This window comes from Oncorhynchus keta, chromosome 18 (genome assembly GCF_023373465.1).
Source record: "Oncorhynchus keta strain PuntledgeMale-10-30-2019 chromosome 18, Oket_V2, whole genome shotgun sequence".
Lineage (NCBI taxonomy): Eukaryota > Metazoa > Chordata > Actinopteri > Salmoniformes > Salmonidae > Oncorhynchus > Oncorhynchus keta.
Genome location: NC_068438.1, coordinates 55,675,616 through 55,691,580, shown reverse-complemented (window position 1 = coordinate 55,691,580; position 15,965 = coordinate 55,675,616). Strand labels below are relative to the sequence as shown.

General features: G+C 47.8%; 1 protein-coding gene across 1 annotated transcript in view; it reads left to right on the top strand.

Annotated features, from left to right (window-relative positions):
- Positions 1-11,713, top strand: part of LOC118380965 (rho GTPase-activating protein 42) — a 239,068-nt gene extending 227,355 nt beyond the window's left edge. The window contains exons 23-24 of the mRNA XM_052468730.1: positions 367-446; positions 8,353-11,713. Of these exons, the coding sequence (XP_052324690.1) occupies positions 367-446; positions 8,353-8,441 (169 nt within the window). The 3' untranslated portion in view covers positions 8,442-11,713. The remainder of the gene's footprint in view (positions 1-366; positions 447-8,352) is intronic.
- The last annotated feature ends 4,252 nt before the right edge of the window (positions 11,714-15,965 follow it).

Below are 15,965 nucleotides of genomic sequence, written 5' to 3'. Positions count from 1 at the left end.
TCCCTCTTTATAGAGATGTATCTGTCATAGACGTAGATCCCTCTTCATAGAGATGTATCTGTCAGAGTATGTCTGTCTTTATCCCTCTTCATAGAGATGTATCTGTCATAGACGTAGAGTATGTCTGTCTTTATCCCTCTTTATGGAGATGGATCTGTCATAGACGTAGAGTATGTCTGTCTTTATCCCTCTTTATAGAGGTGTATCTGTCATAGACGTAGAGTTTGTCTGTCTATATCCCTCTTTATAGAGATGTATCTGTCATAGACGTAGAGTTTGTCTGTCTTTATCCCTCTTCATAGAGGTGTATCTGTCATAGACGTAGAATGTCTGTTGACTTTGTACTGTCTCCTGTGTTGGTTCCAGAGACGCCAAGGCCATGTACTCCTGTGAAGCAGAACACAGCCATGAGCTCAGCTTCCCACAGGGGGCTCTCTTCTCAAACGGTGAGACACTCACTCAGCTAACACACACACACACACACACACACACACACACACACAGACAGACAGACAGACAGACAGACAGACAGACAGACAGACAGACAGACAGACAGACAGACAGACAGACAGACAGACAGACAGACAGACAGCTAATGCGGTGTGTCTACTATTAAACAGAATGTCTCCATCTGTTCCTGTATACAGCAGATATTCCTCCACTATGTATTTCGTCCAGGTCTCTTGTCTATAGAAGGAACCATCTGTAGGTTGTCCTGCATACAGACAGGGGCACCCCAACTTGGTAGGCCTCAGTAATGACTTGGCAGTTTCCCAGTGTTGTGTACAGACAGTGGAAGCATAGCAACCTTGCTTTTAGCTTGACACTATCCTCTCTCTAAACACCCAGATAGCCTAGCCTCAGAGGGATGTTATTACCTATCCTCTCTCTAAACACCCAGATAGCCTAGCCTCAGAGGGATGTTATTACCTATCCTCTCTCTAAACACCCAGATAGCCTAGCCTCAGAGGGATGTTATTACCTATCCTCTCTTTAAACACCCAGATAGCCTAGCCTCAGAGGGATGTTATTACCTATCCTCTCTCTAAACACCCAGATAGCCGAACCTAGCCTCAGAGGGATGTTATTACCTATCCTCTCTCTAAACACCCAGATAGCCTAGCCTCAGAGGGATGTTATTACCTATCCTCTCTCTAAACACCCAGATAGCCTAGCCTCAGAGGGATGTTATTACCTATCCTCTCTCTAAACACCCAGATAGCCTAGCCTAGCCTCAGAGAGATGTTATTACCTATCCTCTCTCTAAACACCCAGATAGCCTAGCCTCAGAGGGATGTTATTACCTATCCTCTCTCTAAACACCCAGATAGCCTAGCCTCAGAGGGATGTTATTACCTATCCTCTCTCTAAACACCCAGATAGCCTAGCCTCAGAGGGATGTTATTACCTATCCTCTCTCTAAACACCCAGATAGCCTAGCCTAACCTCAGAGGGATGTTATTACCTATCCTCTCTCTAAACACCCAGATAGCCTAGCCTCAGAGAGATGTTATTACCTATCCTCTCTCTAAACACCCAGATAGCCTAGCCTCAGAGAGATGTTATCACCTATCCTCTCTCTAAACACCCAGATAGCCTAACCTAGCCTTAGAGGGATGTTATCACCTATCCTCTCTCTAAACACCCAGATAGCCTAGCCTAGCCTCAGAGAGATGTTATTACCTATCCTCTCTCTAAACACCCAGATAGCCTAGCCTCAGAGAGATGTTATTACCTATCCTCTCTCTAAACACCCAGATAGCCTAGCCTAGCCTCAGAGGGATGTTATCACCTATCCTCTCTCTAAACACCCAGATAGCCTAGCCTCAGAGGGATGTTATTACCTATCCTCTCTCTAAACACCCAGATAGCCTAGCCTCAGAGAGATGTTATCACCTATCCTCTCTCTAAACACCCAGATAGCCTAGCCTAGCCTCAGAGGGATGTTATCACCTATCCTCTCTCTAAACACCCAGATAGCCTAGCCTCAGAGGGATGTTATTACCTATCCTCTCTCTAAACACCCAGATAGCCTAGCCTCAGAGAGATGTTATCACCTATCCTCTCTCTAAACACCCAGATAGCCTAACCTAGCCTCAGAGGGATGTTATCACCTATCCTCTCTCTAAACACCCAGATAGCCTAGCCTCAGAGGGATGTTATTACCTATCCTCTCTCTAAACACCCAGATAGCCTAGCCTAGCCTCAGAGAGATGTTATTACCTATCCTCTCTCTAAACACCCAGATAGCCTAGCCTCAGAGGGGTGTTATTACCTATCCTCTCTCTAAACACCCAGATAGCCTAGCCTAGCCTCAGAGGGATGTTATCACCTATCCTCTCTCTAAACACCCAGATAGCCTAGCCTCAGAGGGATGTTATTACCTATCCTCTCTCTAAACACCCAGATAGCCTAGCCTCAGAGAGATGTAATCACCTATCCTCTCTCTAAACACCCAGATAGCCTAACCTAGCCTCAGAGGGATGTTATCACCTATCCTCTCTCTAAACACCCAGATAGCCTAGCCTCAGAGGGATGTTATTACCTATCCTCTCTCTAAACACCCAGATAGCCTAGCCTAGCCTCAGAGAGATGTTATTACCTATCCTCTCTCTAAACACCCAGATAGCCTAGCCTAGCCTCAGAGAGATGTTATTACCTATCCTCTCTCTAAACACCCAGATAGCCTAGCCTCAGAGAGATGTTATCACCTATCCTCTCTCTAAACACCCAGATAGCCTAACCTAGCCTCAGAGGGATGTTATCACCTATCCTCTCTCTAAACACCCAGATAGCCTAGCCTCAGAGGGATGTTATTACCTATCCTCTAAACACCCAGATAGCCTAGCCTAGCCTTTAAAACACCCAGATAGCCTAGCCTCAGAGGGATGTTATTACCTATCCTCTCTCTAAACACCCAGATAGCCTAGCCTAGCCTCAGAGAGATGTTATTCCTCTCTCTACCTATCCTCTCTCCTAAACACCCAGATAGCCTAGCCTAGCCTCAGAGATGTTATCACCTATGTCTCTAAACACCCAGATACCTATCCTATCCTCTAAACACCCAGATAGCCTAGCCTCAGAGAGATGTTATCACCTATCCTCTCTCTAAACACCCAGATAGCCTAACCTAGCCTCAGAGGGATGTTATCACCTATCCTCTCTCTAAACACCCAGATAGCCTAGCCTCAGAGGGATGTTATTACCTATCCTCTCTTTAAACACCCAGATAGCCTAGCCTCAGAGGGATGTTATTACCTATCCTCTCTCTAAACACCCAGATCCTTCTGTGGCTCAGTTGGTAGAGCATGGCGCTTGTAACGCCAGGGTAGTGGGTTCGATTCCCGGGACCACCCATACGTAGAATGTATGCACACATGACTGTAAGTCGCTTTGGATAAAAGCGTCAGCTAAATGGCATATATTATTATTATTATATTATTATAGCCTAGCCTCAGAGGGATGTTATTACCTATCCTCTCTCTAAACACCCAGATAGCCTAACCTAGCCTCAGAGGGATGTTATTACCTATCCTCTCTCTAAACACCCAGATAGCCTAGCCTCAGAGGGATGTTATTACCTATCCTCTCTCTAAACACCCAGATAGCCAGCCTCAGAGGGATGTTATTACCTATCCTCTCTCTAAACACCCAGATAGCCAGCCTCAGAGGGATGTTATTTTGCCTCTTGCCATGTGTTTGGCTCAGTCCCAGGGCAGCAGCCTTACAGCAGGTCACAGTAACCTCGTAGTGATGGAAAGCTGTGGAGCAGCTTAGCTGGATCTCATCCGTTCAGCTGACAGAGCCAGCATACACTAGCAGTCGCCAGCAGAGATAAGGTTAACATCCTCTGCAGCAGTTGTTTTACTGTGTAATAGGATCCGTTCCTATTCCCTATAAAGTACGATGGGGAGGAGGGGGGGAGAGAGGGGGAGGCTGAGGGAAGAGAGGGGGAGGCTGAGGGAAGAGAGGGAGGGAAGAGAGGGGAGGGAAGAGAGGGGGAGGCTGAGGGAAGAGGGAGGGAAGAGAGGGGGAGGCTGAGGGAAGAGGGGAGGGAAGAGAGGGGGAGGCTGAGGGAAGAGGGGAGGGAAGAGAGGGGGAGGCTGAGGGAAGAGAGGGGGAGGGAAGAGAGGGGGAGGCGGAGGGAAGAGAGGGGGAGGGAAGAGAGGGGAGGGAAGAGAGGTTGAGGGAAGAGAGGGGGAGGCTGAGGGAAGAGAGGGAGGGAAGAGAGGGGGAGGCTGAGGGGGGGGGAGGGAAGAGAGGGGGAGGCTGAGGGAAGAGAGGGGGAGGGAAGAGAGGGGGAGGGAAGAGAGGGGAGGCTGAGGGAAGAGGGGAGGGAAGAGAGGGGAGGCTGAGGGAAGAGAGGGGGGAGGCTGAGGGAAGAGAGGGGGAGGGAAGAGAGGGGAGGCTGAGGGAAGAGAGGGGGAGGCTGAGGGAAGAGAGGGGGAGGGAAGAGAGGGGGAGGCTGAGGGAAGAGGGGAGGGAAGAGAGGAGAGAGGCTGAGGGCAGAGGCTGAGCGAAGAGAGGAGAGAGGCTGAGGGAAGAGGGGATAGATCCTGAGGGAAGAGGGGAGGGGAGAGAGGATGAGGGAAGAGGGGATAGATCCTGAGGGAAGAGGGGAGGGAGAGAGGCTGAGGGGAGAGGGGAGGGAAGAGAGGAGAGAGGCTGAGGGAAGAGAGGCGGAGGGAAGAGGGGGAGGGAAGAGAGGCTGAGGGAAGAGGGGAGGGGAGAGAGGCTGAGGGAAGAGGGGAGGGAAGAGAGGCTGAGGGAGAGAGGCTGAGGGAAGAGGGGAGGGGAGAGAGGCTGAGGGAAGAGGGGGAGGGAAGAGAGGCTGAGGGGAGAGGGGAGGGAAGAGGGGGAGAGGAGAGAGGATGAGGGAAGAGAGGATGAGGGAAGAGGGGAGAGGGAAGAGGGGAGAGAGGCTGAGGGGAAGAGAGGCTGAGGGGAGAGGGGAGAGAGGCTGAGGGAAGAGGGGAGGGAGAGAGGCTGAGGAAAGACGGGAGGGAAGAGAGGCTGGGGAAGAGGGGGAGGGAAGAGAGACTGAGGGAAGAGGGGAGGGAAGAGAGGAGAGAGGATGAGGGAAGAGAGGCTTAGGGAAGAGGGGAGAGAGGCTGAGGGGAGAGAGGCTGAGGGAAGAGAGGCTGAGGGGAGAGGGGAGAGAGGCTGAGGGAAGAGGGGAAGGGGAGAGAGGCTGAGGAAAGACGGGAGGGAAGAGAGGCTGGGGAAGAGGGGGAGGGAAGAGAGGCTGAGGGAAGAGGGGGGAGGGAAGAGAGGCTGAGGGGAGAGGGGGGGAAGAGGGGGAGGGAAGAGAGGAGAGAGGATGAGGGAAGAGAGGCTTAGGAAGAGGGAGAGAGGCTGAGGGAGAGAGGCTGAGGGAAGAGAGGCTGAGGGAGAGGGGAGAGAGGCTGAGGAAGAGGGGAGGGGAGAGAGGCTGAGGAAAGACGGGAGGGAAGAGAGGCTGGGGAAGAGGGGAGGGGAGAGAGGCTGAGGGAAGAGGGGAGGGAAGAGAGGAGAGAGGATGAGGGAAGAGAGGGGAGGGAAGAGAGGGGGAGGCTGAGGGAAGAGAGGGAGGGGAAGAGAGACTGAGGGAAGAGGGGAGGGAAGAGAGGAGAGAGGATGAGGGAAGAGGGGGAGGGAATAGAGGCTGAGGGTAGAGGGGGAGGGAAGAGAGGGGAGAGGATGAGGGAAGAGAGGGGGAGGGAAGAGAGGGGAGGCTGAGGGAAGAGAGGGAGGGGAAGAGAGACTGAGGGAAGAGGGGAGGGAAGAGAGGAGAGAGGATGAGGGAAGAGAGGCTGAGGGAAGAGGGGGAGGGTAGAGAGGCTGAGTGAAGAGGGGTGGGAAGAGAGGAGAGAGGCTGGGGGGAGGGAAGAGAGGCTGAGGAAAGAGGGGGAGGGAAGAGAGGCTGAGAGAAGAGGGGAGGGGAGAGAGGCTGAGGAAAGACGGGAGGGAAGAGAGGCTGAGGGAAGAGGGGGAGGGGAGAGAGGCTGAGGAAAGACGGGAGGGAAGAGAGGCTGGGGAAGAGGGGGAGGGAAGAGAGGCTGAGGGAAGAGGGGGAGGGAAGAGAGGCTGAGGGGAGAGGGGAGGGAAGAGGGGGAGGGAAGAGAGGAGAGAGGATGAGGGAAGAGAGGCTTAGGGAAGAGGGGAGAGAGGCTGAGGGGAGAGAGGCTGAGGGAAGAGAGGCTGAGGGGAGAGGGGAGAGAGGGAAGAGAGGGGAGGGAGAGAGGCTGAGGAAAGACGGGGAGGGAAGAGAGGCTGGGGAAGAGGGGGAGGGGAGAGGGGCTGAGGGAAGAGGGGGAGGGAAGAGAGGAGAGAGGATGAGGGAAGAGAGGGGAGGGAAGAGAGGGGAGGCTGAGGGAAGAGAGGGAGGGGAAGAGAGACTGAGGGAAGAGGGGAGGGAAGAGAGGAGAGAGGATGAGGGAAGAGGGGAGGGAATAGAGGCTGAGGGAAGAGGGGGAGGGAAGAGAGGAGAGAGGATGAGGGAAGAGAGGGGGAGGGAAGAGAGGGGGAGGCTGAGGGAAGAGAGGGAGGGGAAGAGAGACTGAGGGAAGAGGGGAGGGAAGAGAGGAGAGAGGATGAGGGAAGAGAGGCTGAGGGAAGAGGGGAGGGGAGAGGGGTGAAGAGGGGGGAAGAGAGGAGAGAGGCTGGGGGAGGGAAGAGAGGCTGAGGAAAGAGGGGGAGGGAAGAGAGGCTGAGGAAAGAGGGGGAGAGGTGGAGGGGAGAGAGGATAGAGGCTGAGGGGAGAGGGGGAGGGAAGAGAGGCTGAGGGAAGAGGGGGAGGGAAGAGAGGAGAGAGGCTGAGGGAAGAGAGGCTGAGGGAAGAGAGGCTGAGGGAAGAGGGGGAGGGGAGAGAGGCTGAGTGAAGAGGGGTGGGAAGAGAGGAGAGAGGCTGAGGGGAGGGAAGAGAGGCTGAGGAAAGAGGGGGAGGGAAGAGAGGCTGAGGAAAGAGGGGGAGAGGTGGAGGGGAGAGGGGAGGGGAGAGAGGCTGAGGAAAGAGAGGAGGAGAGGGGTGAACCTGAGGGGAGATGGGGAGACAGGAGGAGAGGGGTGAGGCTGATTGGATGGGGAGGAGAGGGAGGTTGAGGGGTGAACCTGAGGGGAGATGGGGGAGACAGGAGGAGAGGGGTGAGGCTGATTGGATGGGGAGGAGAGGGAGGTTGAGGGGTGAACCTGAGGGGAGATGGGGGAGACAGGAGGAGAGGGGTGAGGCTGATTGGATGGGGAGGAGAGGGAGGTTGAGGGGTGAACCTGAGGGGAGATGGGGGAGACAGGAGGAGAGGGGTGAGGCTGATTGGATGGGGAGGAGAGGGAGGTTGAGGGGTGAACCTGAGGGGAGATGGGGGAGACAGGAGGAGAGGGGTGAGGCTGATTGGATGGGGAGGAGAGGGAGGTTGAGGGGTGAACCTGAGGGGAGATGGGGGAGACAGGAGGAGAGGGGTGAGGCTGATTGGATGGGGAGGAGAGGGAGGTTGAGGGGTGAACCTGAGGGGAGATGGGGAGACAGGAGGAGAGGGGTGAGGCTGATTGGATGGGGAGGAGAGGGAGGTTGAGGGGTGAACCTGAGGGGAGATGGGGGAGACAGGAGGAGAGGGGCGAGGCTGATTGGATGGGGAGGAGAGGGAGGTTGAGGGGTGAACCTGAGGGGAGATGGGGGAGACAGGAGGAGAGGGGTGAGGCTGATTGGATGGGGAGGAGAGGGAGGTTGAGGGGTGAACCTGAGGGGAGATGGGGTAGACAGGAGGAGAGGGGTGAGGCTGATTGGATGGGGAGGAGAGGGAGGTTGAGGGGTGAACCTGAGGGGAGAGGAGCGGCGAAAAAAGAGGGAAGGGGAGGGGAGTTTGTGTAAATCATAAATAACAGACTGACCTGGAGGCTGCCTTGATCGTTAATGCTAATTATTCTAGTACTATAAGGGCACAGGGCGAGACCCAGATGCAGTTTGAGTCTGATATGTATTATAATACAAGGGGCAGGGAAGTGGCTGGCAGGCTGGAGGTCAGGGCAGGCTGGAGGTCAGGGCAGGCTGGAGGTCAGGGCAGGCTGGAGGTCAGGGCAGGCTGGAGGTCAGGGCAGGCTGGAGGTCAGGGCAGGCTGGAGGTCAGGGCAGACAGTATGGTCAGACAGGCTCGAGGTCAGGGCAGACAGGCTCGAGGTCAGGGCAGACAGTATGGTCAGACAGGCTCGAGGTCAGGGCAGGCAGTATTATTCTAGCCTAGTGTGGTTTTATCTGTCGTTAATGCTAATTATTCTAGCCTATTGAGGTTTGCTCTCCATGTTTCATTCCTGACTGGCTCCAAGCAACGTTCCTCTCTCTCCTCTCTTTGACTGACAGATGCTCTCTCTCTCCATCCTCAGTGTATCCATCTATTGAACCTGGCTGGATCCAAGCAACGTTCCAGGGAAAGACTGGCCTGATCCCTGAGAACTATGTCGTTTATCTCTAACAACAAACTGACTGCTCCAGGACCTAAACATCCCAAACGAACCTTGATCATTTCATGGTATCCATGGTAACAATAATCTGTAATGTGATTGTTGTGAAGGCCAAGTTTCCCCATATTGATCAGACATGTAGATATGGGAACGTTGACTATTGTTCATATGCAGTAGAAGGAGCAGATGTGTGTTTTTAATCACCTGAATGATATACCTACCTACCTACCAACCTACCTACCGTATCTACACCCTTATCAAGATGAATACTTCTGGTCATGTCATGCTGCTGGTCCTATTCTTATAGGTTAGTGTTGATATACTGTATGTTCCAGGTGGGATATACAGTAAAAACATACACGATTGATAATATACACTGAACAAGAAATATAAACTCAACGTGTAAAGTGTTTCAGGAGCTGAAATAAACAGATCCCTGAAATGTTTCGTACGCAAAGAAAGCTTTTTCCTCTCGCATTCTGTGTTTACATCCCTGAGCATTTCTCCTTTGCCATGATCATTCATCCACCTGACAGGTGTGGCAAGAAGCTGATTAAACGGCATCATTACACAGGTGCACCTTGTGCTGGGGGACATTAAAAGGCCACTCTAAAATGTGCAGTTTTGTCCACACCACACAATGCCACAGATGTCAAAATGTTTGAGGGAGAGTGCAAATGGCATGCTGACTGCAGGAATGTCCACCAGAGCGGTTGCCAGAGAATTTAATGTTAATTTATTTCTCTACCATAAGCCACCTCCTACGTTGCTTTAGAGAATTTGTCAGTACATCCAACCGGCCTCAAAACCGCAGACCCACGTGTATGGCGTTGTGTGATGTCAGCGTGCACAGAGCGCCCCGTGGTGGCAGTGGGGTTATGGTATGAGGCAGGCATAATCTATGTACAACGAACACAATTGCATTTTATCGGTGGCAATTTTAATGGACAGAAATCGAGAGGCCCATTTTGTTTAAGGTATCTGTGACCAACAGATGCATATCTGTATTCCCAGTCATGTGAAATCCATAGATTAGAGCCTAATGGGTTGATTTCCATTAATTGATTTCCTCATATGAACTGCATGTTGCGTTTATATTTTTGTTCAGTATAATATCAAAAAACGTCCAGGATTCAATTGCGATTTTTGTCGGCTATGCACCATGTAAAAGTAAAATATCTGAATGAGCTGACAGGTTCTCAGCGGAAGAACATTGCCTTTAAAAGGTGCATAGCGGACACAGCGTGGACTAAATCCTACCGATAAATACCCACAGGTGTAAAGATATACAGGTATGTTACCCATAGACCTGCTGGTTGTCTGTCTGTAGTGTTGTGGTACTAGTTTAGTTCCAGTATTACGTCTGTCTCCTTTAGATGACAGGTAGGATTCCCTTCTGAGATCAAACCAACGCATCTTTCTGAATCTCTGAAACAAAATGTAGATATCGTACATTTCAATGTTTATGGCAATAAACAGTTATTTAATGTGAAATAGTCAGTACGCCGGCTGTGGCTGTTGTTCCAACATAGAACAGCATGTACATGGAATCATGTCATTTTACCCAGAGCGCCTTGCTTCAAGGGCACATCGACAGGTGGCTCGCGGATTCGATCCAACTGACTACGTGGCACACTACATTTTCCAAATGGAACCCTATTCCCTATGTAGTGCACTACTTTTGACCAGGACTCATTGGGGATGTATTTTCTACTAGTAAATCACTCAAGTGTTTTTCCTAACTAGTAAATCACTCAAGTGTTTTTCCTAACTAGTAAAACACTCAAGTGTTTTTCCTAACTAGTAAAACACTCAAGTGTTTTTCCTAACTAGTAAATCACTCAAGTGTTTTTCCTAACTAGTAAATCACTCAAGTGTTTTTCCTAACTAGTAAATCACTCAAGTGCACTTTTGTTTAAATATATGGTACCTGCATGTTCACACATCCAGGAGCTCTTCCTCTAGTTGGTACTATTAACGTATTTACCCTGTTAATCTTCACTGTGTATTGAAAGAAATGATCACTTAAATGCCAGGATTCGATCCGATCCCTCTTTGTCAGCGATGCACATTTTAAAGCCAGTGTTCCTGTGTTCGTAGAGACCACGGAAATGACCTTTAAATGGTCCATATGGTCCATATCGTCCATATGGTCCATATCGTCCATATGGTCCATATCGTCCATATGGTCCATATCGTCCATATGGTCCATATCGTCCATATGGTCCATATCGTCCATATGGTCCATATCGTCCATATGGTCCATATCGTCCATATGGTCCATATGGTCCATATCGTCCATATGGTCCATATGGTCCATATCGTCCATATGGTCCATATGGTCCATATGGTCCATATCGTCCATATGGTCCATATCGTCCATATGGTCCATATCGTCCATATGGTCCATATGGTCCATATGGTCCATATCGTCCATATCGTCCATATGGTCCATATCGTCCATATGGTCCATATCGTCCATATGGTCCATATCGTCCATATCGTCCATATGGTCCATATCGTCCATATCGTCCATATCGTCCATATGGTCCATATCGTCCATATGGTCCATATCGTCCATATCGTCCATATGGTCCATATCGTCCATATCGTCCATATGGTCCATCGGCTTGAATCCCGGCCGTAGCTTGTTTTATGTAATCGTCTAAGTGATGCATTAGAATACTGAATGTTTGTCTAATGTGCCATATATTACTCTCTAGTCTAGTACGCTGGTGTACTAGCAACGTCAACAGTGAATAATATCAACTCAGACTAAACATGTATAATATGAGGTTTACGTCCCAAATTGCACCCTTTAGCCTATATAGTGCACTACTTTAGACCAGAGCCCTATTCCCTATATAGTGCACTACTTTAGATCAGAGCCCTATTCCCTATATAGTGCTACTACTTTAGACCAGAGCCCTATTCCCTATATAGTGCACTACTTTAGACCAGAGCCCTATTCCCTATATAGTGCACTACTTTAGACCAGAGCCCTATGGACCCTATGCCCTATATAGTGCACTACTTTAGACAGGAGCCCTATGGACCCTGGTGAAAAGAGGTGCACTGTGAAGGGAAGAGGGTGCGGCGGTGCCATTTGGGACGTATCCTCCGATTCTATTTTTTATTAAAGATGGTGTTTGATATTTAATTTTGTACTGTCACAAAAAAAAAACTAAAGACTCAAGTAATAAATGTGTAACTTGTGTACAACAGAATGTCTTATTATTCCTCTTCAGTCTAAAATAAATAAATATAGATAAAAGATTTTCAATTGGGACGTTGTTGACCTCATATCTACTAAAGTAAAACTATTTTTGAAGAAGTGAAAACAGAGAAGAGGACATTGATTCAAATTCAACACAGGACTTTGTCAGAGTGAACAGAGAAGAGGAAAGAAGAAGGAACCAGTGAGGTATTTGGGCTTCTAGTGGTTCAGTTGGCAAGATCTTGGTGTTCCTTTCCATTTAAAGCCATCAGGATGTTCAGTGACCTTGTACAATGGTTCTGGAATGATACTCCCTAACGTTAGGGCAAGGAAATGATCAGAGCTCTTCTCTGTTTTCTCTAGTGAACACTCATGTTACATTTGAATAACCCTCTGTCTAGTCCTCTAGTCAGGCCAACTGATACACTTTAATAACCCACTGTCTAGTCCTCTAGTCAGGTCAACTGATACATTTTAATAACCCTCTGTCTAGTCCTCTAGTCAGGCCAACTGATACATTTTAATAACCCACTGTCTAGTCCTCTAGTCAGGCCAACTGATACATTTTAATAACCCTCTGTCTAGTCCTCTAGTCAGGCCAACTGATACATTTTAATAACCCACTGTCTAGTCCTCTAGTCAGGCCAACTGATACATTTTAATAACCCTCTGTCTAGTCCTCTAGTCAGGCCAACTGATACATTTTAATAACCCACTGTCTAGTCCTCTAGTCAGGCCAACTGATACATTTTAATAACCCACTGTCTAGTCCTCTAGTCAGGCCAACTGATACATTTTAATAACCCACTGTCTAGTCCTCTAGTCAGGCCAACTGATACATTTTAATAACCCTCTGTCTAGTCCTCTAGTCAGGCCAACTGATACACTTTAATAACCCACTGTCTAGTCCTCTAGTCAGGCCAACTGATACATTTTAATAACCCACTGTCTAGTCCTCTAGTCAGGCCAACTGATACATTTTAATAACCCACTGTCTAGTCCTCTAGTCAGGCCAACTGATACATTTTAATAACCCTCTGTCTAGTCCTCTAGTCAGGCCAACTGATACATTTTAATAACCCACTGTCTAGTCCTCTAGTCAGGCCAACTGATACATTTTAATAACCCTCTGTCTAGTCCTCTAGTCAGGCCAACTGATACATTTTAATAACCCTCTGTCTAGTCCTCTAGTCAGGCCAACTGATACATTTTAATAACCCTCTGTCTAGTCCTCTAGTCAGGCCAACTGATACATTTTAATAACCCACTGTCTAGTCCTCTAGTCAGGCCAACTGATACATTTTAATAACCCACTGTCTAGTCCTCTAGTCAGGCCAACTGATACATTTTAATAACCCACTGTCTAGTCCTCTAGTCAGGCCAACTGATACATTTTAATAACCCTCTGTCTAGTCCTCATTTTAATAACCCACTGTCAGGCCAACTGATACATTTTAATAACCCTTTGTCTAGTCCTCATTTTAATAACCCACTGTCAGTCCTCTAGTCCAACTGATACATTTTAATAACCCTCTGTCTAGTCCTCTAGTCAGGCCAACTGATACATTTTAATAACCCACTGTCTAGTCCTCTAGTCAGGCCAACTGATACATTTTAATAACCCACTGTCAGGCCAACTGATACATTTTAATAACCCTCTGTCTAGTCCTCTAGTCAGGCCAACTGATACATTTTAATAACCCACTGTCTAGTCCTCTAGTCAGGCCAACTGATACATTTTAATAACCCAACTCTGTCTAGTCCTCTAGTCAGGCCAACTGATACATTTTAATAACCCACTGTCTAGTCCTCTAGTCAGGCCAACTGATACATTTTAATAACCCTGATACTTTTAATAACCCACTGTCTAGTCCTCTAGTCAGGCCAACTGATACATTTTAATAACCCACTGTCTAGTCCTCTAGTCAGGCCAACTGATACATTTTAATAACCCACTGTCTAGTCCTCTAGTCAGGCCAACTGATACATTTTAATAACCCACTGTCTAGTCCTCTAGTCAGGCCAACTGATACATTTTAATAACCCACTGTCTAGTCCTCTAGTCAGGCCAACTGATACATTTTAATAACCCTGTCTGTCTAGTGATACCCCTCTGTCTAGTCAGGCCAACTGATACATTTTAATAACCCACTGTCTAGTCCTCTAGTCAGGCCAACGGATACACTTTAATAACCCACTGTCTAGTCCTCTAGTCAGGCCAACTGATACATTTTAATAACCCACTGTCTAGTCCTCTAGTCAGGCCAACTGATACATTTTAATAACCCTCTGTCTAGTCCTCTAGTCAGGCCAACTGATACATTTTAATAACCCTCTGTCTAGTCCTCTAGTCAGGCCGTCTGTTGCTAAAATGATAATGCCCTCAAAGCCAGTGTTTGGAAAATATATAGGCACTGGTGTTGTTTGTCCCAAGCAAACTGTGCCACTATATCCTCCAAACACTGGCTTCATTATCAGTTTCATTCAACAGGTTACCAACATATTTAAATAATGATTTACATATTTAATAAAACCTTGATTTGGATTCATTCATATAGATAGATATAAGATATAGTTCTGACACAAATCTAGGGTTGATACCCAAGCCGTTTGGTTGTTCGTTCTATCGGTGCGATGGCCAGTCGTTCAGTCTTTTTGTTCTGTATCTATGGACGAGACCCAGTCGTTCAGTCTTTTTGTTCTGTATCTATGGACGAGAACCAGTCGTTCAGTCTTTTTGTTCTGTATCTATGGACGAGAACCAGTCGTTCAGTCTTTTTGTTCTGTATCTATGGACGAGACCCAGTCGTTCAGTCTTGTTGTTCTGTATCTATGGACGAGAACCAGTCGTTCAGTCTTTTTGTTCTGTATCTATGGACGAGAACCAGTCGTTCAGTCTTTTTGTTCTGTATCTATGGACGAGAACCAGTCGTTCAGTCTTTTTGTTCTGTATCTATGGATGAAAACCAGTCGTTCGTTCTAAATGTTCCATACTGGCTGGCAACGTTGTTAACCCTTTTTTTGCTAGCTAGCCAACTACCGCTAACTTACAGTCACGTCAAACAGCAGCCAGGATAACAGCAAAGTAGCTGCCTTTTGCATTTTTTTTTTACATTGTTTTCTAGTGATTATTTATTAGGAGAACAATGAGCTACGATTTCGCCTGACATAGAAAATGTGCTCTCTCGTCAGGACACTGTTGTTCAGAGGAGCTAGCCAAGAACACAGCTAACACAATCACGTCAAACTGAAGCTGGAAAGACTGTAAACTAGCTGCACTTTGATTCCTTTTACCTGTTTTGTATTGATATTTCTTTGTATCCATAAACATTATGCTGATTCATGAGAAAAGCTGCCTGACTGTCGTCCCGACAACCGACGCGTTCATTACTATTGGACAGCCGGAGATCGAATTTGAATATTGAAACAATGTTTCAAATGTCAGAGAGACAGACAGCAAGGTTTATACAACTCTCTGCTGTTGAAAACTAAATGTCAGAGAGACAGACAACAAGGTTTATACAACTCTCTGCTGTTGAAAACTAAATGTCAGAGAGACAGACAACAAGGTTTATACAACTCTCTGCTGTTGAAAACTAAATATTAGTCTGAAAGAAATGTGAGATGATGTCTAGATGCTTTTTATAGTGGAGATCAAGTTTATACATTGCCTGGCTGGGCTGATGAGACAGTAGATTACAGTCAGATGGAACAGAGTAAATAGGCATTTTAACATCATAGATTTAGCCAGTGGTGGTAACTTGTGGAATAGACACCAGCTGGAATGCGGTTTTAACCAATCAGCATCCAGGATTCTAACCACCCATTGTATAATTAAGAACAAAATAAAAGAAAGCACATGGAATGAGTGGAAACGTGCTGTATTAATGTAACATCTACAGTATAGTATACGTTGAGAAGAAAATCAACCATTACAACACAAAAAAACACACATTTCTGTCATTGTACTATATACTGTACTGGACACACAACACGACCTGACATTTCCCTACATAGTGCACTACTTTTGACCACAACCCATAGTATAGTGCCCTATAAAGGGAATGGGGTGCCAGTTGGGATGCAGCCTTTAATAATTCTACCTTTACGCCGGCTGGCTGCAGTTTAACAGAAACAGTCTGATATATTGGCATAATGTTCAGTTTCCTCTTTTTAAAATTGGTTGAAGGGCTCCGTTTACCCTGTAGGAACCTGCAACGTACCACAGGTTAGATCATTTGCACACTAAATGACAATCATTGCCTCCAACCAAATTCAAATGAATTTTACATTTCTAAAACTTCAACTTGTTCCAGAA